This window comes from Dama dama, chromosome 1 (genome assembly GCF_033118175.1).
Source record: "Dama dama isolate Ldn47 chromosome 1, ASM3311817v1, whole genome shotgun sequence".
Taxonomy (NCBI): domain Eukaryota; kingdom Metazoa; phylum Chordata; class Mammalia; order Artiodactyla; family Cervidae; genus Dama; species Dama dama.
The window spans coordinates 83,652,551-83,678,537 of NC_083681.1; the positions used below are offsets into that span (position 1 = coordinate 83,652,551).

Sequence of the window (25,987 nt, forward strand, 5' to 3'; positions counted from 1 at the left end):
GAGGCTGAAACCAAGAGGGGGCTATGGCTTGCCCAAGATCACAGTGAGTTTCTGACTGATTCAGGTCTACTGGTCAGATCCTCTGAACCCCAGATCTGGGCCTCTTACTCACTAACCTTCTTGAGATCTTGACCAGTCCTGAGATTCCATGACTATGACTCAGCGGTTCTATAATTCCAAGACAAACCACAACAACGGCAGTGCTTCAGACAGCCTTGGTACAGAAGAACATGATCTAGGCTGAAGCATCAACTAAATCATTTTTTTTGTTTCACTTCAAAATCTCAACTACACCATCATGGATTCAAGAGCTGCACACAGCCCTGTGTTTCTAGTGTTTCCTCCAGACATCACTATGCCCGAATTTCAGTCAGGGCATGTTACAGGCACAACCTATGACTCTAGCATGCCCTTTCCAAAATTACTTGCTACAAGAATGAAAATCTTAGGGGTGAGTAAGATTTTCCCCCATGTAAATTCTACAGAGGGTATATTAGAGGCTTAATGTTTGTTAGCCCCCAAATTTGTATTTGAAATCCTAATCGTAATGTGATGGTATTTGGACATGGGGTTTTCGGGAGGTCATTAGTTTACGATGGTGGAGCCTGCATGAATGGGGGATTAGAGACCTTGTGAGGGGCCAGAAAGCTAGCTAGCTTTCTTTCAACAACAGCACTCTGCGACCTGGCAGAGAACCTCCTTCAGAACCCAACCGTGCCGGAAATCTGACCTCAGACTTTGGGTCTTCAGAACTATGAGAAATAAATTTCTGCTGTTTGTAAGCCACTCAGTCTATGGTACTTTGTTAAAGAAGCCTGAACTAAGACAGTGGGTAAGAAGAGAAGGGGAAAAAAAACAAAACAAAACAAAAAATATATATATATGGTAGAATGATGTTGATTAAATTTATTTTATTGAAGTGTAGTTTATTTACAAAGTTGTGTTAATTTCTGCTGTGCAGCAAAGTGATTCAGCTATATACACATTCTTTTCTATTATGATCTATCACAGGGTACTGAATATGGTTTCCTAGGCTATAGAGTAGGACCTTGTTGTCTATTCACACTAGATGTGACAGCTCGCACCTGCGAACCCTACACTCCCAACCCAACCCTGGCCCCCACCTCCCCTCCCCTCTGGAAACCACAAGTCTGTTCTCTGGGTCTCTGAGTCTGTTTCTGTTTCATCGATAAGTTTGTTTATGTCATATTTTAGATTCCACATCTAAATGATATCATATGGTATTTGTCTTTCTCTTTCTGACTTACTTCTCTTAGTGATAAGCTCTAGGCCCATCAATGTTGCTGCAAATGAGATTATTTCATTCCATTTATAGCTAAGTAATATTCCACTGTGTATATAAACCATGGTGGTGGTGGTTTAGTCACTCAGTCATGTTTGACTCTTGAGATCCCAAGGACTGTAGCCCACCAGGCTCCTCTGTCCATGGGCTTCTCCAGGCAGAAATAATGGAGTGGGTTGCCATTTTCTTCTCCAGAGGATCTTACTGACCCAGGGATTGAACCCGGGTCTCCTGCATTGCAGGCAAATTCTTTACCAACTGAGCTACAAGGGAAGACCTATATCTTCTCTATTTATCTCTTGATAAAACATTTAGCTTGCTTCTATGTCTTGCCTACTGAAAACAGTGCTGCCATGAACATTGCAAGGGCTTCCCTCGTATCTCAGCTAGTAAAGACTCTGCATGCGATGCAGGAGACTACAGTTCGATTCCTGGGTTGGGAAGATCCACTAGAAAAGGGATGGGCTACTCATTCCAGTATTTTTGGGCTTCCCTCGTGGCTCAGCTGGTAAAGAATCCACCTGCAATGTGGGAGACCTGGGTTCAATCCCTGGGTTGGGAAGATCCCCTGGAGAAGGGAGTGGTTACCCACTCCAGTCTTCTGGCCTGGAGAATCCCATGGAGTGTATAGTCCACTGGGTTGCAGAGTTGGACACGACTGAGTGACTTTCACTTTTCATGAAGACTGCAGTGCTTGTATCTTTTTTAATTATAATTTTGTATGGATATATGCTCAGGAATGGGATTTCTGGATCATATGACAATACCATTTTTAGTTTTTTAAGGAACCTCCAGTTTTCCACTCCCATCAACAGTGTAGGATGGTTTCCTTTTATCCATAGCCTCTCCAGCATATATTTTTAATGATGGTCATTGTGGCCAGTGTGAGGTGGTACCTCCTTGTAGCTTTTCATTTCTTAATAATTAGTAATGTTGAGCATCTTTTCACGTGCCTGTTGACCATCTGTATGTCTTCTTTGGAGAAATACCTATTCATATTCTATACATTTTTTGATTGGGCTGTTTGTTTTTTTGTTGTTGAGTTGTATGAGCTATTTGTATGTTTTGAAAATTAAGCCTTTGTTAGCTGCATCATTTGCAAATATTTTCTCCCATTCTTTACATCGTCTTTTTGTTTTCTTTATGGTTGGTGACACCATGTTTCAAGGTAGGAGCCAGTTCCAAAGTTTATGTTCGTTAAATTCAGGAGATATGTATCACTTCTATATCAGTCATGTGTAAGATTTTATGGAAAGGAAAACATTAAATGAATAAGCCAAGATCCCTGGACTCTTAAAAGTCACATAGTAAAAATCCCCAAACTGACTACCTGTATGATTTTTTTCCAGTCAAGTTCAGAAAAAAGAAAGGAAGGAGAAAATTGAATAGAAGTGAACAGACTGAATTCTATACCCCAGGTTGTTCAGTTCTACACTTTCATATTTTCCCAATGAAAAATCAAAATTCAGTTTGACAACAATGACATGGTATTTGTGTATGTGGAAACTTTTTGCAGAAAATCTCCTGAATACCGTAAGTCTTCATCTACCCACTTCATCAACATTAATTGTCAATTATTTAGCAATCTTCTTTTCAGACAATGTGGGGATTCAGGTATGTTTGAGGCTATGAAAGTCAAAGTGTTAGGAGCTCAGTAGTGTCCAACTCTTTGTGACTCCGTAGACTATAGCCCACCAGGCTCCTCTGTCCATGGAATTCTCTGGGAAAGAATACTGGAGTGGCCATTCCCTTCTTCAGGAGATCTTCCATATCTACGGATTTAACCCAGGTCTCCTGCACTGCAGGCAGATTCTTTACTGTCCGAACCACTAGGGAAGCCGTTTGAAGCTATAATATTGCCCAAATCTTAGAAAATATCCTTTCAATACCCAGACCTCTAAGAATAGAAAATAGAAATAAATCAATTTTTTTCAGGAAAAATAAAGAGATTAGTACATAAATACGGCCCACTGACATGAGGAACGGGGCCTGCAGTCTGAACTGCACTAGCTTCTATTCAGATATAATGACACCCAAAGCTCTGCTGAAGAGTGAACATTATTTTTGAAATACATGTTATTAAACTACACGCAAGAAACTACGGTTAACATTATACGGCCTATAGAAACAAACACAATCTCATTTCTTTCACTGAAGAAAGAAAATAAATAATTTAAAACTAATAGAATGAAAATGTTAATAACTACATTTCAATGTAGCATTTACTAAAAGTCATAAATGGTGTTGGTGTGAGGCAGGAGAACCCAGAGGGGAAACAGTCACTTCCAGCTAAGGGGATGAGACAACATCATGGCAAATCTGAACAGAGAAGAAGTGATGCAACTTTAGAAAGCAGAGAGGAAGGAGGTAGAATATCCGAGATGGAGAAAGCACAATGGACAAAAGTTCCTGGTGGCACAGCTCTCATGAATGGCAAGGGAGAGCTGGGAGAAAAAAGCTAGGCTTAAAGGCTGTGAGAGGATTAGAGAAGGACAAGCTAGGAAACAACCAGGACGGATGAGTAAGGTGTGCTGCCTCCGCACAGTGGACTGCTACTCAGCAGCACGCAGCAAATAGCCTCAGGCCACTGGGGACAAGGAGGACCCAGAGCACGCGCCGCCGAGCCAGGGGGCCGGCTGGCAGAGGCCACCTGCCATCGCGTGATGCCAGCTGCACGACGCGCTGGAAGAGCAGAACTGCAGCGGCGAGACCGCCAGTGGCGCCAGGGAGCAAGGAGGGAGGGAGGGTGAGGAGTGGAGACGGAGGATTCCTAGGGCAGGGAAAGCTGTTTTGAACAATAGCACAAGGGTGGATACGTGACATTATACATTCCCCAAAGCCCTGGAACACAACACACAGAGTGAAGCCCAGTGTAGACCGTGATCTCTGGTTGACAGTCACGTGTCGGCGCTGGTTCGTCAGTTTTAACAAAAGCACCGTCTCGTGGGAGATGCTGATATTTGGGTGGGAGGAGAAGGAAGGGGATAGGGCGATACATGGAGACTCCCTGCATTTTCCACTCAATTCTTCTGTGATTCTAAAACTACTTTTAAAAATAAAGCTTACTATTCTAAATAAAATGGTAACAATGGTAAATTTTATATGTACACTTTACCATGGTGTTAAAAAATTACAAAAAAAAAAAAACAAAACTAAGTGGTGAGGAGAAGTAACCAGGAAAGTAATTTGGAGACCTAATTTCCAGGAACCCTATAAACCATCCTTAAGATTTTATAACATAGATAAGTATTAATATTTTCCAGTCCGTAAAATCAATAAAATAACTTAAGGAGCTTTATAAAATATATACCAAGTCTCCAGACCTTGTTCTAGAACTGAGTGAGTGAGTGAAGTGAAGTTGCTCAGTCGTGTCCGACTCTTTGCGACCCTGTGGACTGTAGCCTACCAGGCTCCTTCGTCCATGGGATTCTCCAGGCAAGAATACTGGAGGGGGTTGCCATTTCCTTCTCCAGGGGATCTTCCCGACCTATTGAGGGGGTGGGGGCCGAAGACCACTTTCAACACTTCTCTGAATGAATTTGATGACCACTATGTTTCAAATAATACTGAAAAAAAAGTAATGGGATTGGGCTTCTCTTTTACACTGTTAAACAAGGAAAATGGATGCTGGTGCAGAAAGACCAGTGAGAAAACAAATTTAATAGTTTAGATGGATGGTAGCAGCCACTGAGCTGAACTTGCTCCCCAAGTATCAAGCTTTCCCACAGCAGGAGCAGTAACTGCCCGGGAACATTTAGGCCTTAAGCAGAAGAGGATGTGTGTCTGCTGGAAGACCTCACGGCAAGGAAGGAAGGGAGAAGGGGATCAACTTCCCAACTGCAGATGGAGAAAGACCGAGAACATGCGCACATATGCACACACACAGGACTCAGGGTGCGTGAAACAGGTGCCCCAACACTGGTGACGCCAGAAGAAGAGGAAAGAGCCAAAGCCTTTGAGGACAGAGGCAAGAGGAGAGCTTGCTTCCTTTCTGAGTGCAGGGGGCCAAGGGACATTCAGAGAGCAGAAGACGGCCTCAAGACTAGGCCTCAGAAAAAGATGATGCTGACAGCAAAGAGAGAGGGGGCAGAAAGAAGGCGAGCTTTAAAGGGGGCAAAGGGAACTTGGTTCTGGCATATGGAACGCAAGGTGGTAGTGGGACACTCCCGTGGTGGTGTTTGACGAGAGCCAAACACGTGAGTCTGGAGGTGAGGATGGCGCCATTTACAATGTCCCTTTTCAAACAGTAGTTGCTATGGAAGTAAGGAGCTCAGTGTTTAGAAGGTGGACTGGGAAAAGGAAGACAGAAGACGCAGACTCATATGCTATATACCTTCTAACCATTGCATCATTCTCACCAACCAAAGCACTACTTGGTATTGTAGGGCATCACAAACGTGGTGCGGAGAGAAAAAACAGAAAAATGTAGAAAAGACAGGGGGTGCTCTGGGCCCCGGGGGATGACTGGGCCCACAGATGACGGTACCTCAGAGGACTGTGGTCATTAGCAGAAGGGTTTTCTGACTGTCCACTACTTGAGGCCAGGCTGGTATGGTGATTTATTATTTTTTTATTGGAGTATAATTAGCTTCCCAGGTGACTCAGTGGTAAAGAATCTGCCTGCCAATGCAGGAGACATGGGGTGCGGGGTTGATCTCCTGGAGCAGGAAATGGCATTTTACTCCAGTATTCTTGCCTGGAAAATCCCATGGACAGAGGAACCTAGTGGGCTACAGTCCATAGAGTCACAAATAGTCAGACAAAACTGAGCAACTAAGCACGCATGCATAATTGCTTTACAATGATGTGTTAATTTCTGCCGTGCAGCATAACATCATGAATCAGCCATACGTGCACATTTATCCCCTCCCTCTTGAGTCTTCCTCCTTTTCCACTCACGGAGGTCATCACAGAGCAGCTAAGCACTCTGTGCTATGGTGATCTAGAATTTAGTGTTTTTCAAACTCTACCACTTATATGACAAAGACTCTGAGGTTTCTCCCCCAGGTTTACTGAGACATAATTGACATATAACATTGTGTAAATTTAAGGTGTATGATGTGATGACCTGATACACATATATATTGCAAAATGTTTATACAGTAAGGTTGGTCATTACTGCTGCGCCTCATACAATTGCTGTTTTTATTGCAGGAGTTGCGCTGAGAACTTTAAAGCTTGGCTCTCCTAGCAACTTTTAAGTCCACAATGCTGTCTTGCTAACCACCGTCACTATGCTGGACCCTCAATCCCCAGAACTTAAAACCAAACATTTGTCCCTTTGACAAACATCTCCCCACTTCCCCTGCCCCTCAGTCCCTAGCAATCACCATCCTACTCTCCGTTCCTGTGAGTTTGATGTTTCTTTTTTTAGAATAATTTCGTTTATTTTTGGCTGCGCTGGGTCTTCACTGCTGTGAGGGCTTTTCTCCGGCTGCGGCGAGCAGGGGCCGCTCTGCAGTCGGGCGAGCAGGGTTCAGTAGCTGTGGCTTCCCGGCTCTAGAGCACAGAATCAATAGTTGTAGCGCACAGGCTTAGGTCATCCTCGGCATGTGGGATCTTCCCGGACCTGGGATCGAACCCGCGTCTCCTTCATTGGCAGGTGGATTCTTTACCATGGCGCCACCAGGGAAGTCCTGAGTTTGAAGTTTTTAGATTCAGCTTATAAAGGACATAATATGGTATTTGCCTTTTCTTTTGACTTACTTCACTTAGCATAATGCCCACAAGATCCATCCACGTTGTTGTAAACAGCAGGATTTCCTTTTGTGATTGAATAATATTCCTGCACGTGTGTGTGTGTGTGTGTGTGTGTGTGTGTGTGTGTGTGTGTGTGTGTGTGTCTTTATCCACCCATCTGCCAAAGAACCTTTAGGCTGTTTCTCTGTCTTGCCTATTGTAAATAATGTTGCAATTAACTTGAGAGTATAGATAGCTCTTCGAGATAGTGACTGCATTTCCTTTGGATATATACCCAGAAGTGGAATTTCCGGATCACACAGCAGTACTATTTTTCACTTTTTGAGAAATCTCCATACTGTCTGCCGTAGTGATACATTCCCACCAATAGTGCTCAAGGGTCCCCTTTTCTCAACATCCTCTCTAGCATTTGTTCCCTTGTCTTTTTTATAACCGCCATCCTAATAGGTGTGAAGTGATATCTATTTGTGGTCTTTATTTGCATTTCCCTGATGCTTGGAGAGTTTAAGACACAGACTTCTCAGTCTCACCTGGAGAGTCTTTTTCGTAAGTACAGGATATGACCCGAGAGTCTGTATTTCTAATTCCCAGGTGATCCTAATGTTACCAATCCATGGACTACATTTTCAGGAGCGGTGAATTACATCATTTTACCTCTCATCACTCATTAGACAGAGGGATCAAGAAAATATCTGTAGAAGCTTCTACTGTCATCATAAAGAAGCATCTACTATACTTCTCTTATTTATAAACGGGGGTGATTGCCAAATCCTTTTAAGCAGAAGGAGATCTTCTAAATTTTCAAACAGGAAACCCACCACTCTGATTTCTTCTCACCAGGATGTTCTCCTCTATTTGCAGGCTGTCCAGATCCTGCTTGGAGTGATGAACTTTTCTTTTGGAATTGTTCTCCTTTTCACCCTGGAAGATCCATACCCAAGGTTTCCCTTTATATTTATTTCAGGATATCCATTCTGGAGCTCCATTTTGGTGAGTATAAGTCAGTCAAATTCAATCTGAAGTCATGCCAACAGGGATATTAAGGAATTCTTAGTAATGAAATGAGCTACACTGAGTTGTATGATATGGTTTGAAAAATTAAAATAAAATTCAACTCTGTTGAAATGATTTCCCCATTAATTCATCAGTTACTTACATTCCATCATTGGGTCTTGAGGTTCCTTTGGGAATATTTGCTTGGGTGTTGACATTATTCATCCATTCATCCATTCAAAATGAATTACTATTGTAAGTCAGATATGGAAGACCCCTGGAGTAGGAAATGGCAACCCATTTCAGTACTCTTGCCCAGAAAATCCCATGGACAGAGGAGCCTGGTGGGCTACAGTCCATGAGGTCACAGAGCATCGGACATGACTGAACACAGCACACGTCAGATACATAAAGGAAGGCGATTAGGATCCAAAGATTACTGATACATGGGCCCTCACCATGGAAAACAGCACTGATTCCCTGGTGGCTCCGACGGTAAAGCGTCTGCCTGCAGTGTGGGAGACCCAGCTTTGATCCCTGGGTTGGAAAGAGCCCCTGGAGAAGGAAATGGCACCCCAGTATTCTTGCCTGGGAAATCCCATGGACGGAGGAGCCTGGGGGGCTACAGTCCATGGGGTCACAAAAAGTTGGACATGACTGAGCAACTTCACTTTCACTATGGAAAACAGTATAGAGGTTTCACAAAAAATTATTAAAAATAGATTTATGACCCTGAAATTCCACCTCTAGGAATATACCCAAAGGAAATAAAATCACTTGGTCAAAAGCACATCTGCACTTCTATGTTCATAGCAGCAATGATTACAACCGGCAAGTCATGGGTACAACCTAAGCGTCCATCAATGGACAAACAAAGAAGCTGTGGATACCACACGCAGTGAAACACCACTCAGTCTTGTTCATCAGAAAATGAGGATATTCTGCCACCTGTGACAACACGAATGAACTCTGAGGGCATTGTGCCAATTGAAATGTCAGACAGAAACAGACAAGCACCAGGTGATCCTGCTTATATGTGGACTCCAGGAAAGAGATCAAGGGATGGGCAGAGGTGAGCAGGGAGCTGAATGAATCTGCTCTAAAGGCACACACTTCCAGTGTGAGATTTATAAACGCCAGAAATGCAACGCACAACATTCTGACCGTAGTTAACACTGCCGTATGATTCATGGGGAAAATTTTAAGAGAGTAGATCCTGAGAGTTCTCGTCACAAGGAAATTTTTTTTTCTTTTTTGCTTTCTCTTTTCCCTTATTTGATACTTATATGAGATTATGAGTGGATGTTAACTAAACTTATAGGGGTAATCTTTTCATGATACATATAAGTCAAATCATTAAGTTGTATACCCTAAACTTATACAGTGCTATAATTCAATTATTTCTCAATAAAACTGGGTGGGGGAGGGGGGGCAAAGAAAAAGAATAATGTATGAGTCCCTTTAAAGGGCTCTCACACATAGCAAGAAAGAAAACATGCAAACGGGTCGTTTCAAAGTAGTTGATAAATGATATCACATAGGCACAGAAAGTGCTTAAATAAGCAGAGATGAAAGATCAATTTACTCTTTAGAGAAGTGGAAAAGCAGCTAGGACTTCTCAGATGTACCTTTGAGCTGCACAGAAGCATTTAATCACATTCAATAAGCATTATTTTAGCACCTATTCTAGCATCAGAAAACCAGCAGCATGTGGGGATTCTGAAAAAAGCAGTCCCTGGTCTCAAGGTCTCAGCTGAGTAGTGAGTGTCAGTCACTCGGTCGTGTCCCACTCTCTGCGACCCCATGGACTGTAGCCCGCCAGGCTCCTCTGTCCATGGGAGTCTCTAGGCAAGAACACTGGAGTGGGGCTGCCATTTCCTTCTCCAGGGGATCGTCCCCGCCCAGGGATCGAACCTGGGTCTCCTGCATCTCCCGCCTTGGCAGGCCGCTGAGTAGAGTGTCGGACAATTATCGTCTCGTGTGATGCGTGATGATAAAGGACACAGAAGCTGACTCTGCAGAACAGAGGGCAGGTTCTCCAGAGACATCTGCAGCTTGACTGACTGTTGAAGGATGAGTGGTTAACCTGGTGGGAAGGAAAGGAGTGGGGGGTGGTCGGGTGTTAAGGGGCAGCGCTACCTTGCTGCGTACCAAGGGGGAATCACGAGCAAAGGCTTCAGGCACAGGAGGACATCTTCTCCTCTGAGAGCCGAGTCCAGCCCAGAGAGTGGAGGGATGGAGCTGAAGAAGCTCCAGCCCACGTGACTAGAAATTTTAAAATGGAAATGTTGTGATCAGATTGGATTTTAAAATGGATATGTTGTAATCAGATTGGATCTTAAAATGGATATGTTGTAATCAGATTGGAAGTTTCCACCAGACAATAACAATACATAACATGACTCACCTCCATGGAAATTACCAGGATTTTCCCAGAATTTCCAGCGTAGTAGCTGTAACTCCATCTATGTTCTCATCCAAGAGAACACATTGGACTGCAAACGGTTATGAAGGAGGTTTCTTGTAAGAATGGTGGAATCCAATCTCATTGGCTGTAAACCGATTTGACACCAGTCTCTCGTGGTATCAGAGCTGAGTCCACAATAGCTATGAAAGGAAGACAGATGAGAAAACAAAAGCCCGGTAAGGTTAAAAAATTTCTCATGTTCAAGTAGGTAGGACCAAAGCAAAATTTCTAGTCCCGGATTTCACCCACTATACACTGGGGACAACCATAGATGGCACCGGCCCTTCTCACTGCCTTGAGGACTGTGTGAACTAGGAAGGAGGGATGCAAAAGAAACGGATAGCGTCTGTTAGCCACGAGAATTCTTTAAATCAGTTCAATGTGTCCATCACTGAGATACGTTTTCTTTTTAACAGTTTGTTAATTCTGGAGCCTTTCTAGTTGCACTGGAAAGAAAAACCACAGAAACTCTGGTGAGTTACATATCCCCTTCTCTAAAGAATTTTACCTTTGAAATAAATCGTTCCAGCCTTGAAAATGAATCTGGAAAATCATTAAGCCACTATAATTCCACAAAGTGCCAAGTACTGACACCAATCAGTGATGTTTACTTCTTTTTTCACAGAATCATAAAACACTAGTGCCATCTCTAGGGCATCTAGTTAAATTCTTAGACACTGAGGCTTAATAAATGACTTGCCCACGTTACTCAGTTATATGGGGTTTCAGTGTTCCAGTAACTTCCTCATCCATTTTCTGTAATTCAAGCTTGTAAGCAGAATCTCAAAATAAATAATACAGTGTTACTGAATGCAAACTTTTAATTTACAAGTAAGTTATAAAGTAGAGTATTTTTACTTTTCCCAAAGAAGCAAGGACATGAGATATTAATTCATAGGCCAATAAATTATTCTCAGCAAAGGACGTCACCTGTGGGCTTGTAGTTTTAGAAGGAAATAAAAATTGCAAAGAAATACAAGGTTCATTAAACAATCATAAAATGGGAATGTCAATAGGCCATGACTTTTACCAGAGCATCAAAAGGCGAGGTACCGTGGCTGCCCCATGACTGTTAACCCCTCTTTGTCAATGTGCTGCTTCCCGCAATTAAATGGGGGGCTACTTAGGTACGGCTTTGGGGGGATGGAAGGGCTGTGGCCAGTTCACTGGACCCCCTCCTTTCTGTGGATGAGGACCTGAAGCCCGCAGAGGTCAAGTGAAGGCGCCTGAGGCCGCGGGCCACCCGGGGCCTCTCAAGGCCGTGATAACTCCCTGCTCTGCTGCCCGCGGCTCTGTCCCTGCTGCGCCCCGCTGTTCCCCGTCTCTCTCTTTCAGGTGACGCTGAGCCGAGTAATGAACGTGCTGAGCGCCGTGGCAGCGGCCGCTGGCATCATCCTCCTCGTCATCGGCTACCTTATAGATCAAGACTTCTTCTGCGGCTATGCTGGAGAAGTTAGTGAGTGCCAGGCGGTTACCACCCTCTTCATTGTGAGTGTGCCGCACTTTTAGGGCGAGGAGACGTGGGTTTACTCAGGAAGGTTTATTAGCACCCGATTAGCATCAGCTAAAAAACACTGCAGACACGGGTATTGTTTTTTATTCACAAACATCTTACCGAAATCACAGTATCTGATGATAGACCGTTACGTCAGGCACTGTAAAATGGAGAAATGAACACATTATAACCCCCACCTTTAGGAGTTCACAGATAAGGAGATGAAACATGCCCAGTAAATATAATCCAAAAGATAAAGTGATATATTAAAAGTGCACATATAGCAATATGGTAATAGTTCAGTCCTGGATGTACGTATAGTCACATATGGAATATTTTTATGGTATTGGTTTTAATACTTAGATTGGACTTTTGCTAAAACATGGTAGATAGAAAACAGGCATTTATTTCTGCTCTTTCCAAAATACCACTGAAGTTAGTGTAAAGAAGTGGGAAAAAAAATATGAATCTACGTGGAGAAAAAAATAGTGAGACCACAAAATTGCTGAGAAAGCTGGAAAACGGAGATCCTAATAAAAGTGAAATATTTCATATGGCACATTCTAAGAAACATTGAGTGTCTGTATGTACGAGGGCCATAGAAAGCAAGGCAAAAGAGAAGAAAATAGAGAGACTGGTTCTGGTCATTGTTAATTGAGCTATTTGAATCAAGCCTCCTCTGAAAACAAAGAAAAATGCTATGTTAAAAAAACAAAAACAAAAAAACACCACTTCAAAAACACGGAAGAGCTGAAGAGTGAACTGGAGCTCCTAGATCAATTTTTACACAAAAGCCCAACCTAAAAATCTATCAGTGAGATGCCAAAGACCAACACTGCGGCTTCTCCTCAAGGCCATTTGCCAGTGTTGTCTAGATGGAATCTGGTTCCCAGCTTGAGCATAGGGCAGGAGAAAGAGGCCACAGCCCAGAGTCCACTCCCAGTAGGAAGACTTAGAAAAGATCTCCACATTGAGATTAAGGATCTGGGTCCTTGATAGATTACTATACTCTTCAGGTAAGGGCAAAAAGACATACAAAATCCTCTGCCCCATAACAGCAGAGAGAACTTACTGAACCGAGTGAAGAAAGAAAGAAATCTCCTTGAGAAACTGTGGCCCTATACCCGATCCCCTGACAACCTCCTCCCACCCTCCACCCCAACCAGGACGTGAACCTTTGGTTAAAATAAACTGGGTGACTCCTGCACTGTTGGCGGGAATGTAAACTGGTGTAGCCACTATGGAAAACCTGGTGGCTCAAAGGTAAAGAATCCGCCTCCAAAGCAGGAGACACAAGAGACGCAGGTTTGATCCCTGCGTCGGGAAGATCCCCCGGAGAAGGAAATGGCAACCCACTCCAGTATTCTTGCCTGAGAAATCCCATGGACGGAGGAGCCTGAGGGGCTACAACCCATGGAGTTGCACAAGAGACACGACTTAGTGACTAAACACCAACAACTATGGAAAACAGTGTGGAGGCTCCTCAAGAACTAAAAGTAGGGTTTCCATGTGATGCAGCAATCCCACTCTAGGCATTTATCTGTAAAGAACTATGGTTCAGAAAGATACATCCACCACAACGTTCATAGCAGCACTGTTTAGTCAAGGCATGCTGTTTTTCCAAGCAGTCGGCTCTTCGCATCAGGTGGCCAAAGTATTGGAGTTTCAGCTTCACTATCAGTCCTTCCAATGAATATTCATGGTTGATTTTCTTTAGGATGGACTGGTTGGATCTCCTTGCAGTCCAAGGGACTCTCAAGAGTCTTCTCCAACATCACAGTTCAAAAGCATCAATTCTTCGGCGCTCAGCCTTCTTTATGGTCTAACTCTCACATTTGTCCATGACTACTAGGAAAACCAGAGCTTTGACTATATGGACCTTGTCTGCAAAGTGATGTCTCTGCTTTTTAATACGCTGTCTAGGTTTGTCATAGCTCTTCTTCCAAGAAGCAAGCATCTTCTAATTTCATGGCTACAGTCACTGTCCACAGTGATTTTGGAGCCCAAGAAAATAAAATCTGCCACTGTTTTCATTTTTTGCCCATTTATTTGCATGAAGTGCTGGGGCCAGATGCCATGATCTTCATTTTATGAATGTTGAGTTTTAAGCCAGCTTTTTCACTTTCTTTTTTCACCTTCATCAAGAGGTTCGTTAGTTCCTCTTTGCTTTCTGCCATTAAGATGATATCATCTGCATGTCTGAGGTTGTTGATATTTCTCCCGGCAATCTTGATTCCAGCTTAGGATTCATCCAGCCCAGCATTTCTCATGCAAGTACATTAAATAAGCAGGGTGACAATATACAGCCTTGATGAACTCCTTTCCCGATTTTGAACCGGTCCATTGTTCCATGTCCGGTTCTAACTGTTGTTTCTTGACCTGCATTCAGGTTTCTCAGGAGGCAGGTCAGGTGGCCTGACAGTCCTGTCTCTTTAAGAATTTTCTCGTTTGCCGTGCCACACAGCCACAGGCTTTAGTGTAGCTGTACTGCTGATCCTGTTCGTGACACCAACAGCCTTGCTGTTCATGCTGTCCGCACTGCTGGCTGAACCCGGGGCAGGCAAAGCATGAGCTAAGAGGCTGGAAGAAGATGCCAGGGACCGTGGGAACTGCAGGCACGTTTATTCTCTCCTGGCTGGCACGACAGCCACAACGCAGCCTCTCTCCCGGCTGCCGCTGCAGCCCTCCTCTCGTGGCTGACCGACGACGCAGCCGTGACACAGCCGCGCTGCTGCCTTGCAGCCGGAGCCCGCGCGTCCCTACAGCAGAAGGTAGCGCGCGGCCAAGCGGGCCCCGCGTGGCTCGCGTGGGCCGGACTGTCAGTGATCTCAGCTGCTACCTAACTAGTATTCACAAAACGTGGGGTGAGAGACTCTTCTTGGCTAATTTGCTCTCTCCCCACACTCGTCAGAGAAGCAGAAGTAGATGTCTTGCTGTAATTCCCTTGCTTTTTCTATGATTCAACAGATGCTGGCACTTTGACCTCTGGTTCTCTGCCTTTTCTAATGTACACATGGAAGTTCTCGGTTCACACACTGTTGAAGCCGAGCATGAAGGATTTTGAACTCTACTTTGCTAGTACGTGAAATGAGCGCAACTGTGTGGCAGTCTGAACATTCTTTGGGATTGGAATGAAAACTGACCTTTTCCAGTCCTTTGACAACTGCTGAGTTTTCCAAATTTGCTGGCATATTGAATGCAGCACTTTAAGAGCATCATTTTTTAGGATTTTGAATATATATATATATACACACACATATATATATCATTGTTGCTTCATCACCAAGTCATATTCAGCTCTTCTGTGACCCATGGGCTGTAGCCTGCCAGGCTCCTCTGTCCATGTGATTTCCCAGGCAAGAATACTGAAGTGGGTCATTATTTCCCTCTCCAAGGATCTTCCTGACCCAGGAGTCAAACCCACGTTTCCTACATTTCCTGCATTGGCAGGCGCCTGCCAATGCAGGAGATGTAGGTTTGATCTCTGGAGGAGGAAATAGCAACCCGCTCCAGTATTCCTGCCTGAAAAGTCCCATGAACAGAAGCCTGGAGTGTTACAGTCCATGGGATCCCGAAGAGTCAGGCACAGCTGAGCATGCAACGCCCTTATACACATGTATAAAACATCTCTATCCACTCATCTGCTTATGGACGTTTAAATTGCTTCTGTGTCTCACCTATTGGAAACAGTGCTGCAGTGGACATTGGGGTGCATTTTGAACTCCAGTTTTATTGGTTGACATGCCCAGGACTGGGATCCCTGGATCACACGGTAACTCTGATTTTAGTTTCTTAAGGAGCGTTCACACTGTTCTCCGCAGTGGATGCAACAATTTACATTCTCACCAACAGAAAACCACTGCGTCTTGGTTATGGCAGTTTTGTAATGAGTTCTAAAAAGGGGAAGTGCAAATTCTCAAGCTTGTTTTTCTTTTTCTGAATTGTTCTAGATGCTGTGGGCCTCTGCATTTCCACACGAATTTAGGCTCATCCAGTCAATTTTGGGGAAAAGAAAAGCCAATTGGAATTTTTATAGGTACTACATTGAATCTGTAGACCAGTACTGACATCTTAATATTCAAAGTTGTTTGATCCATGAACCTCTTCATTTGATTAGTTCTTTAATTTCTTTGTCAATGTCTTACAGTTTTCAGTATAAAAGCCTGCACTTCTTTTGTTAAATTTATTCCTATCTTATTCTTTTTTTTATGCTATTACAAAATTAGGGTTTCCCAGGTGGCCCAAGTGGAAAAGAACCTACCTGCCAATGCAGGAGACTTAAGAGACATGAGTTCAACCTCTGGGTCAGGAAGGTCCCCTGGAGGAGGGCATGGCAACCCACTCTCATACTCTTGCCTGGAGAGTTCCATGGGCAGAGGAGCCTGGCAGGTCATGGCCCATGGGTCACAAAGAGTTGGACACGACTGAAGTGATTTAGCACACATACATGCACAAATGGAATTGCTTTCTAAATTCTATCTTTGCAATATTCATTGCTACTGTGTGGAAATACAGTTGATCTTTATATTAACAGACTATCTACTCTCACTCTAACTTATTATTTGTAATAGTTCTTGGAGGATTCCTTAGGATATTTTATATACAAGAACATCAGTTCGCTTCAGTTCAGTCACTCAGTCATGTCCGATTCTTTGTGACCCCATGAACCTCAGCACGCCATGCCTCCCTGTCCATCACCAACTCCCGGAGTCCACCCAGACCCATGTCCATTGAGTTGGTGATGCCATCCAACCATCTCATCCTCTGTCATCCCCTTCTCCTCCTGCCCCCAATCCCTCCCAGCATCAGGGTCTTTTCCAATGAGTCAGCTCTTCGCATCAGGTGGTCAAAGTATTGGAGTTTCAGCTTCAGCATCAGTCCTTCCAATGAATACTCAGGACTGGTTTCCTTTAGGAAGTACTGGTTGGATCTCCTTGTAGTCCAAGGGACTCTCAAGAGTCTTCTCCAATATCACAGTTCAAAAGCATCAATTCTTCAGTGCTCAGCTTTCTTTGTAGTCCAACTCTCACATCCATACATGACCACTGGAAAAACCATAGCCTTGACTAGATGGACCTTGTTGGCAAAGTAGTGTCTCTGCTTTTTAATATGCTGTCTAGGTTGGTCATAACTTTCCTTCCAAGGAGTACGTGTCTGTTAATTTCATGGCTGCAATCACCATCTGCAGTGATTTTGGAGCCGGGAAAAATAAAGTCAGCCACTGTTTCCACTCTTTCCCCATCTATTTGCCATGAAGTGATGGGACCAGATGCCATGATCTTAGTTTTCTGAATGTTGAGCTTTAAGCCAACTTTTTCACTCTCCTCTTTCACTTTCATCAAAAGGCTCTTTAGTTCTTCTTCACTTTCTGCCAGAAGGGTGTGTCATCATATGCAAATTCAGATAGTTTTCCTTCTCTTCCAATATGAATGCTTTTCTTTCTTTTTCTGTTCAACTGCCCTGGCTAGAACATCCAGCACAATGTTGAAGTGAAGCTGCAAGAGCAGACAGACATCCTTATTTTTCTCCTGTACTTTGGGAGAAAACATCTAGTCTTTCACCCTTAAGTAGAGCATTGACTGAGAACTTTTTTCTGATTGAAGACATTCTCTCCTCTTTCTATTGTGTTGAATATTTTTATAATGGGTGATAAATTATAGTTACATGCTTTTTCTCAATTTACCTATTGAGATGATCGTGTGGTTTTTGTCCTTTGTTCTATTGATATGGTATATTGCATTGATTTTTATATCCTAAATAAACCTTAGATTCTTGAGGTAAATTCCACTTGGTAATTGTGCATAATCCTTTTTAAATGTTGTTGGATTCAGTTTGCTAGTATCTCGTTAAAAGATTTTTGCATCTGTATTTATAAGAGATATTGGTCTATAGTTGTCCTTTTTTGGTGATGCCTTTGATTCTGTGTCTGGTTAAAACTGGCCTTACAGAATGAGCTGGGAAATATTCTCTGTTCTTATATCTTGGGGGAGAATGTGTAAAGTAATGGTATTGTCAGCAAACATTTGGAAGAATTCACCAACAAAGTCTCCTGGCCTTATTACTTGTTATAGATATATTCAGATGTTCTAGCCCTTCTTGGGTTAATTTCAGTAGTTTGTGTCTTTTTAGGAGCTTGTCTCTCACCGTTGGCATTAGTGAATGAAGAAATATGCCAGTAATAATTTTCAAAGAAGATTATCTTGGTGGTCCATGTGTGTAGGACTGTCTACCAATAATCTAGAACTCTTAACTAGCACAGAGGGGAGGAAAGGGCCAAGAAGATGAGCACATCACCACCAACAGTGTCTGTCACTCTGAGCTGGGCGGGGCGGGGGGTAGTTCTGTTTCCATCGTCTTGAGTGGAAGCAGTTTGCCTGGTAATTCTGAGGCACTTGCACCCCATCTGCGAGCTGTCCTGTCTTTCGGACCATTTACTTCCGGAGAAATGCTAGACGAGTAGAGCTTGAGGTCAGGAAAGGTGCGGCGGGTAGTGGTGGTGGAGTTAGTAAGGTCTTACCGAACAAGGCTCAAGTGTATTCTTTCTCTGATGAAGTTTCTGAAATAACCAAGCTCCTGCCCAAGGTGGCAAAGAATGATAAATAGCTGTCAAGGGAAAGTAGTCTATATCAGAGGAAAAAACTGACAAATTTATTATATCATCCGTGTTCTCAGAATGGGAGTCAAATCCATTGAAATATTGATTGAAATATAGCACAATTAATTTCTAAGGACTCAGTCAATGATTAACCGGGAAGTAAGAAGGTTGAGGAACAGTGACAGCCTTGGAAAATCCACCCCTCCCTGCTGACATAAGGAATCAGCTGCCTCTGACAGGTGGAATTTGTCAAAAAGAATCTCTTCCACAGCAAATTTCTTATACATAAATAAAACTAAAAAAAAAAAACAACCTTCTAATATTTTAAGGAGGAGTCCAAGGTAGTTGTCTCTAGAAGGGATATTGCTCAAAGCGATCTTCTGTTCATTAGTCTCTGTGGCTGGACAGGAGTGACAAAGCCTGAGACAGCCCCTGCTCTGTGGCCTGTTCTTACACACGCAGAGAGACACAGATAGAGCGCCGGTGGGCGGACAGGGCGGCTGGTGGCAAAGCTTGGGCGGACCTCCACCGAGAAGAGGGAACAGGAACAAATCTGGAGAGAGAATGAAAGAGGGCTCTGGGAGACCAGCGTCCTGGACAGAAACACAAACCCTGCTCGATGCAAAGTGCTACACTTACCTCGCCAACAAGGACGGTCAAACCCTGGACAGGAAGCCCACGGGAGTCCAGGGACTAAGAGTCACAGGACTGTAATGGGGAGGGGTCTGGCCTGGCACCTTCAAAGAGTACTAGCAAGATCCATGACAATTAAAAGCTTGATTTGTTGCATTTGTTAAGCGGAGGAGAGCACAGAGTCTCAGATCAACAGGCGAAAACGGAAAAGGGTGTCAACAGGAGCTGGAGTCAGCCGTGAGGCGGTTTTAGGGACAGGACAGGAAGCAGACTTGCAAAGCAGAAGAGTTGCAGGGACAGACGACAACCTTATTTTGGGCAAACATGAACTAACATAAAATTACCATTAAAACAGTTCTCCATGGGTTTATCCTGAGTAAAATAATAAGGCTCTGAAAAGCCTTATGTTAAAATCTTGAATTTAGACAGTAGTCTTTCACACCAGACTGTGGTACACTTTAACTATTTGTTGAGTTGTTTTTCCAAATCAAGTTTTCTTTTCACTTCTCAATTCTCAGCAATCATAACTAAAACTAAAAAATAAATAAATAAATAAAGATTCTGAAAATTACAAAAAGGAAAAAGTAGAAGCAACTGAATGGACAGCTAACTTTCCAAAAGCATCAATAAAAGAAGACAACAGAACAATATCTTCAATATGCTGAATAAAATAACTGCTAACCTATAATCTATCATTATCCATTAAAATATCTTACATGAAGGTGAAATAAAGAATTTTTAGAGATACAAATATTGAGTTTGCCTCCTGTACACCCCCATTAAAGGAATAACAAAAGATGAATTCCAAATAGAAGGAAAATGATGGCACAATAAGATGCAACAAAAATAAAGAACAAAGGATAGAATAACCATGTGGACACACACAGGTGAATACTGCTTGTTTAATGCAGTAATAATAATAATAATATACACCGGAATTAAAGTATTTAAAATACCAGACAACATTAACATACAAGCAGAAATGGGAGCAAATCATACTTGTGCTGTTTGTGTCTGCTGCGGGCTTTAGTTTTACAGGTTTCCCTGGTGGCTCAGACAGTAAAGAATCTGCCTCCAGTGCAGGAGACCTGGGTTCAGTCCCTGGTGGGGAAGATCCCCTGGAAAAGGGGATGGCTACCCACTCCAGTATTCTTGCCTGGAGAATTCCATGGACAGAGGAGTCTGGTGGGCTACAGTTCATGGGGTCGCAAACAGTCAGACACGACCAAGTGACTAACACTTTAGCTTTACCAGAGAAGAGGGTAACGGTTTGAAGAACTTTAGACTTTGGTATGTTTTAATGCTTGAAAGTGAAAAGTGAAAGTGTTAGTCGCTCAGTTTGACTGTCCGACTCTAGAACTCCACGGACTGTAGTCTGCCAGGCTTCTCTATCCGTGGAATTCTCCAGCCAAGAATACTGGAGTGGGCAGCCACTCTCTTCTCCAAAGGGATCTTCCCCACCTGGGATCAAACCAGGTCTCCCGCATCGCAGGCGGATTCCTTACGTTCTGAGCCACCAGGGAAGCCCTGTAGCTACATGGTGCACCTTAGTGCCGCAGAGAGGGATTCCTTCTACTTTATTCTTTTCTAGGATTGTTTCAGCTGTCCTATGTCCTGTGCCATTCCACAGAAATTATAGAGTAAGCTTGTGCCTGTTTATTGATTTTGTATCTTGCAGCTTCACGGAATTTGTTTATTAGTTTTAATAATTTTTGGTGGAGTATTTATCAATAAACAAAAGTCAAGTGCATTCTAGGCACTAATAATAAACTATTAGAAAGAAAACTAATGAAACAATCCCATTTGAAATTACATCAAAAAAGATAAAATATACAGGAATAAACTTGACCAAGGAAGTGAAAGATTGGCATACTGAAAAATATGATATTTAATAAAGAAAATAAAGAAGACACAAAGAAATGAAAAGATACCCTCTGCTCATGGATTAAAGGAATTAATATTGTTAAAATGTCCACACTACCCAAAGCAATCAACAGCCAATGCAATCCCTACCAAAACTCCAATGGCATTTTTCATAAACATAGAGGAAAAAAAAAATTATATGGAGCCACAATAGACCACAAATAGCTAAAGTAATCTTGAGAAATAAAAAACAGAAGGTATCACACTTCCTGATTTCAAAGCATATTACAAAGCTACAGTCATCAAAACAGTACAGTATTGGCCTAAAAACAGAAAGATGGATCAGTGGAACAGAATAGAGAATCCAGAAATAAACCCATACATCAATCAATTTATGACAAAGGAGCCAAGAATATAAAATGAGGAAACGATAATCTCTCCAATAAATGGTATTGGGAAAAACCAGGTAGTCACACGCAAAAGAATAAAACCAGGCCACTATCTTTTACACCATACACAAAAATAAACTCAAATAGATTAAAGATTTGAATGTGAGACCTAAAACCATAAGACTCCTAGAGGAAAACATAGGAGGTAAGCTCCTTGACATTGGTCTTGGCAATGATTTTTTAAATTTGACACCAAAAGCAAAGGTGACAAAAGCAAAAATAAACAAGTGGAACTACTAATATCAACCTAAAAAGCTCCTGCATGGCAAAGGAAACCATCAAGAAGATAAAAAGTCAACCTATAGAATAGGAGAAAATATTTGCAAATAATATATCTGAGTCTAATATTCAAAATAAAATTTAAAAACCATACAAATCAACAGCAAAATAAATCCAACTAAAAAATGGACAGAGGGTCTGAATCGAAATTTTTATGAAGGATACAAAAGACCAATAGATACAAGAAAAGATGCTCAACATCATGAATCATTAGGAAAATGTGAATCAAAACCACAATGAAATATCATCTCATACCTGTCAGAATGGTTATTATCAAAAAGGCAAGAAATAACAAATGTTGGCTAGAATATAAAGAAAAGGGAACCCTTGTGTACTGTTAGTAGAAAAGTAAAGTAGTGCCATCACTATGGAAAACAGTATGGAGGCTGCTAAAAAAATTAAAAATAGAACTGTGATATGATCTAGCAAATCTACTCTGGTATTTATCCAAAGCGAGCCGCAACACTAATTCGAAATATGTGTACCTTCCATGTTCACTGCAGTAAGATTACCAACTGCCAAGACTTGGGAACAAACTAACTGTCCACTGGTGGATGAATGGGTAAAGAAAATAGGAGATACACATGCACACACACAGGAACATTATTCAGTTATAGAAAAGAAATCTTACCGTTTGCAACGAAATGGATAGACCTTGAAGAAATTATGCTAAGTGACATAAGTCAGATATTGAAAGATAAATATTCTATGATATCACTTTTATATGGAATCTTAAAAATCCAAATTTATAGAAACAGAGTAGAATGGTGGTTACCAGGGGCTGGGCAGTGGGTGATTTGAGGAGATCTTAGTCAAAGGGTTTAAACTTCCGTTTACAAGACGAATAAGTTTTGAAGACCTAACACATGGCATAGTGTCACCGTTAACACTACTGTATCACATACTTCAGTGTCATTAGGAGATTAGATTGTAAATGTCCTCATCACAAAAAAGAAAAGATAATTACATGCCGTGATAGAAGTGTTGACTGATGAACACTATGGCGGTAATTATACTGTAATATAAAATGTATTATATCAACATGCTGTACACCTTCAGTTATACGATGTTATAGTCACATATCTCAATTTTTTAAAAAAGTAAGTGAAAATGCCAGGCACAGAATGGGAGATAATCTCCTCAATACATGTATCTGATAGAGGATCCACATCCAGAATATAGAAGCATTCCCAAAAATCAACAATAAAAAGACGAAAAGGAAAAAAAAAGTAAGACTTGCACAAGCACTTCACAAAGAAAGGCATACCAATAGCTAGTGAGCATATATCTGTTCAACATTATTAATTACTAAAAAAATGCAAATTAAAATCACAAGTAAGATACCACTGCACATGCACCAGAATGACTTAAAAAAACTGGCAAAATCGAGTGCTGGCCGGAATATGAAGAAACTAGAATTCAACCACCTTGGAAAACCACTTGATAGCTTTTAACAAAATTAAACATAGACCTATTTATATGTCAGCAATACCCAACAATGTTCTTGGGAAATCTATTCGTAGCAATTAAAAACTTGAAGCAATTCAAATGTCTATCGGCAACAGAGAGGCTCAACAAACTGTGACTATTCAAACATTGGAATACTGATGCATGCAGCAACATGGCTGAAATGCAATCCACTATACTGAACAAATTCAGACACAAAATTAACAGGTAAATTTAACCAACTGTGTTAGAAATCAGGAGTGGTTTCCTCTGAAGGGGGTAGGGGAATTGACTAGCAAAGGACACTAGAGAACTTACTGTGTGATGAAGTGTATGATTCTGATCTAGAAATCAAAAAAGAGCAAAGAAAACACATTTACATTAAAACTCAGCAATGGTAAAAAAAACTGGAAGAATATTTTTAAAGCAGATAACAGCGGTGTTTTACGTTTTTATACACAAAGAGAAAATAAAAGTGACAAAAAAGTCAAGAACACGATGGAAAAAATAGACAAAAGTTTATGAGGAAGGAACAAACATGCAAATGTAGCAGCCAAAGACACCCAGAGGGATGCTCAAATTCACAGCAGGGAAATGCCAAGTAAACTAACAATGGACTAGGATTTATATACACTCAATTGGCAAAAACCAGAGTTATAAAAGTTATCACTCACAAGGAAATGGTGAAACGGATGCTTTTGTGTACTTAAGTAGCAGAAATATGAAATGTTCCTAAGATTCTGGGAAGCAAGGAGACATTCACTTATATGAAAGGTGCCTTAACCCAGAGAGCAGTCCCCACGGCACTGAGTCCCCTATACATAAGGATATGTGCACAAGGATGTTTATGGCAGCATTTTTCAGAATGGTAAACACAAAGAAAAAGACAAAAACCAAACAAACAAAAAGCAGAAAAGAGCAGAAGAGGAGAAAGAAGAAATAAACTATTTCCAGTCACTAAAGAATAAGAGAATTATAACTACACCAAGAGATACTGTGCTCAGTTATGTCAGACTCTTGGCGACCCCATGGACTGTAGCCCACCAGGCTCCACTGTCCGTGGGATTTTCCAGGCGAGAATACCGGAGTGGCTTGCTGTATGTGACTTGAGAACAGTTTTTCAACCTCTAGTCAAAGCATGCAGACACAGACAGTTGTAGGACAGAGTGTCAACCATACTAATCTAACAAAACACAAGCTGTGACCAGTCCCTGGGCTACTAACAGGTGGGTGTCCCTCCAGGCACTCTTAGTGGCCAGAATACAAAATATTTTAAAGGTCTTCAGCGGTAACAAAAAGAACACAAGAAGTTACTGTTAGTGTTACATTAAAAAGTGTCTTTTTCTGCATGTTCCTCTTTTTCTTAGCCTGTAGGTTTTTTTCCCCCTCTTTTTCTTTCCTTTTCTATTTTTGCTCCTTTTTCGTTTCTTAACCCTCTTTCTTTCTCTTTCAACAGGCCACTTTTAAAATATTTCTCTGTGTTGCATGTTTATGAAGTGGAGTCATATAATTTAGCATATAATTAGAAAGTAGATGCATAACTACCTCTTGCATAACTTCCTCTAGAAAAACAATAATGCTGTTCTATACGGGGCTCTGCTGTGCCTGCCGTGTTAAGATGCCCACATTTCCTCATAACCCTCCAGTAGTGTGCTTCCTAAGCGTTAGACACACTTCAGACATGGAAGTCTCATTTCTGGCCTTACCACTGCTGCCCCCATCAGCGTCGGAAATTAGCTATTACCTGAGTGTTACTGTGCTAACACCGTAACCCTTCATATGTTTTTCTTCTGTTATAGGGAATTTTGGTTATGTTGATGGCCTTCAGCATCATTGAATTTCTCATTTCCCTGTCTTTCTCCATTATGAGGGGACCCACCGAGTGTGGTAACTGTGAGGAATGGGACGAAAAAGAACTGTGAGAATAAAGGCGTGATATAAAATGTGACTGAGAGGCAAGTTATGCTTGTGAGGAGAAGCCAGCAGGAACACAGACTCTTAAGGCCGGTAATTCCTGGAAGCAAAGGGGAGTGACTCAAAGGAGTTGTTTGGGGCGGGGGGGAGGGTGGGCAGGGGAGGGAGTCTGGGACCCTTTTGGCTGATAAAACACATCTTGCCTCTTTGCAAGACCGTCTCCTCCTCTCCCCAAATCACACCATTGCGGTTGGCCTTTGTTAGTGGTCCGTTCACTGAACAAAAGGATGGCAAGGCGGGGCTGGTTGAGAAATGAACCAGAGCCAGGGTGAACTGGGTCCGAGGTGCCTCCCGCTGACTTCTCCTGGAGACTCCACCTAGCGGCTCCTGCTCCACTGCTGAGTGGAAAGACGAGCTGGCTGCAAGAATGGCTGGTCCACAGTCTACACTGATGTCAGCCACTTGTAGCAACTGGCAGGTAATGGCAGAAGCCACTACAATGTTCCAGGCACCACGCCAAGTGTTCCAGGTGTATTGCTTATTTAACCTCACACACACACAAAATCTAAAAGGCAGGTTTTATTATTATACTCATTTTGCAGACCCCATGACGCTGAAGCATACAGAGGGTAAGTCAAGTTCCCAAGGTCACAAAGTTTGGAATGGCAAAGTCATGTATCAACAGATAATCCAGCTCCAGAGCCCGAAGTCTTCCTCTCCAGGCCAACACACTGACATCTTTTAGATCCTTGGTCTCAGAACCCCTTGACACTCTGAAAAAATATTTGACTGATCATTACAGATTAATACAGGTAATATTTTTTACTAAAATAACTCTATTTTAAAAAAT

The 25,987-nt window shown here is 42.2% G+C and overlaps 1 protein-coding gene and 1 long non-coding RNA gene across 2 annotated transcripts in view; one reads left to right on the top strand and one right to left on the bottom strand.

Moving 5' to 3' along the window:
* LOC133064414 (uncharacterized) overlaps positions 1-25,987 on the bottom strand; it is a 45,299-nt gene that overhangs the window by 7,092 nt on the left and 12,220 nt on the right. The window contains exons 3-4 of the long non-coding RNA XR_009694630.1: positions 10,404-10,603; positions 8,160-8,273 (exon numbers count right to left, since the gene is read on the bottom strand). This is a non-coding gene — a long non-coding RNA (uncharacterized LOC133064414). The remainder of the gene's footprint in view (positions 1-8,159; positions 8,274-10,403; positions 10,604-25,987) is intronic.
* Positions 299-25,363, top strand: MS4A5 (membrane spanning 4-domains A5). Its single transcript, XM_061154455.1, has 6 exons — positions 299-451; positions 7,865-7,993; positions 10,880-10,936; positions 11,799-11,951; positions 25,023-25,230; positions 25,352-25,363. The coding sequence occupies exons 1-5, from the start codon at positions 299-301 to the stop codon at positions 25,143-25,145; spliced, it is 615 nt and encodes a 204-aa protein (XP_061010438.1). The 3' UTR covers positions 25,146-25,230; positions 25,352-25,363.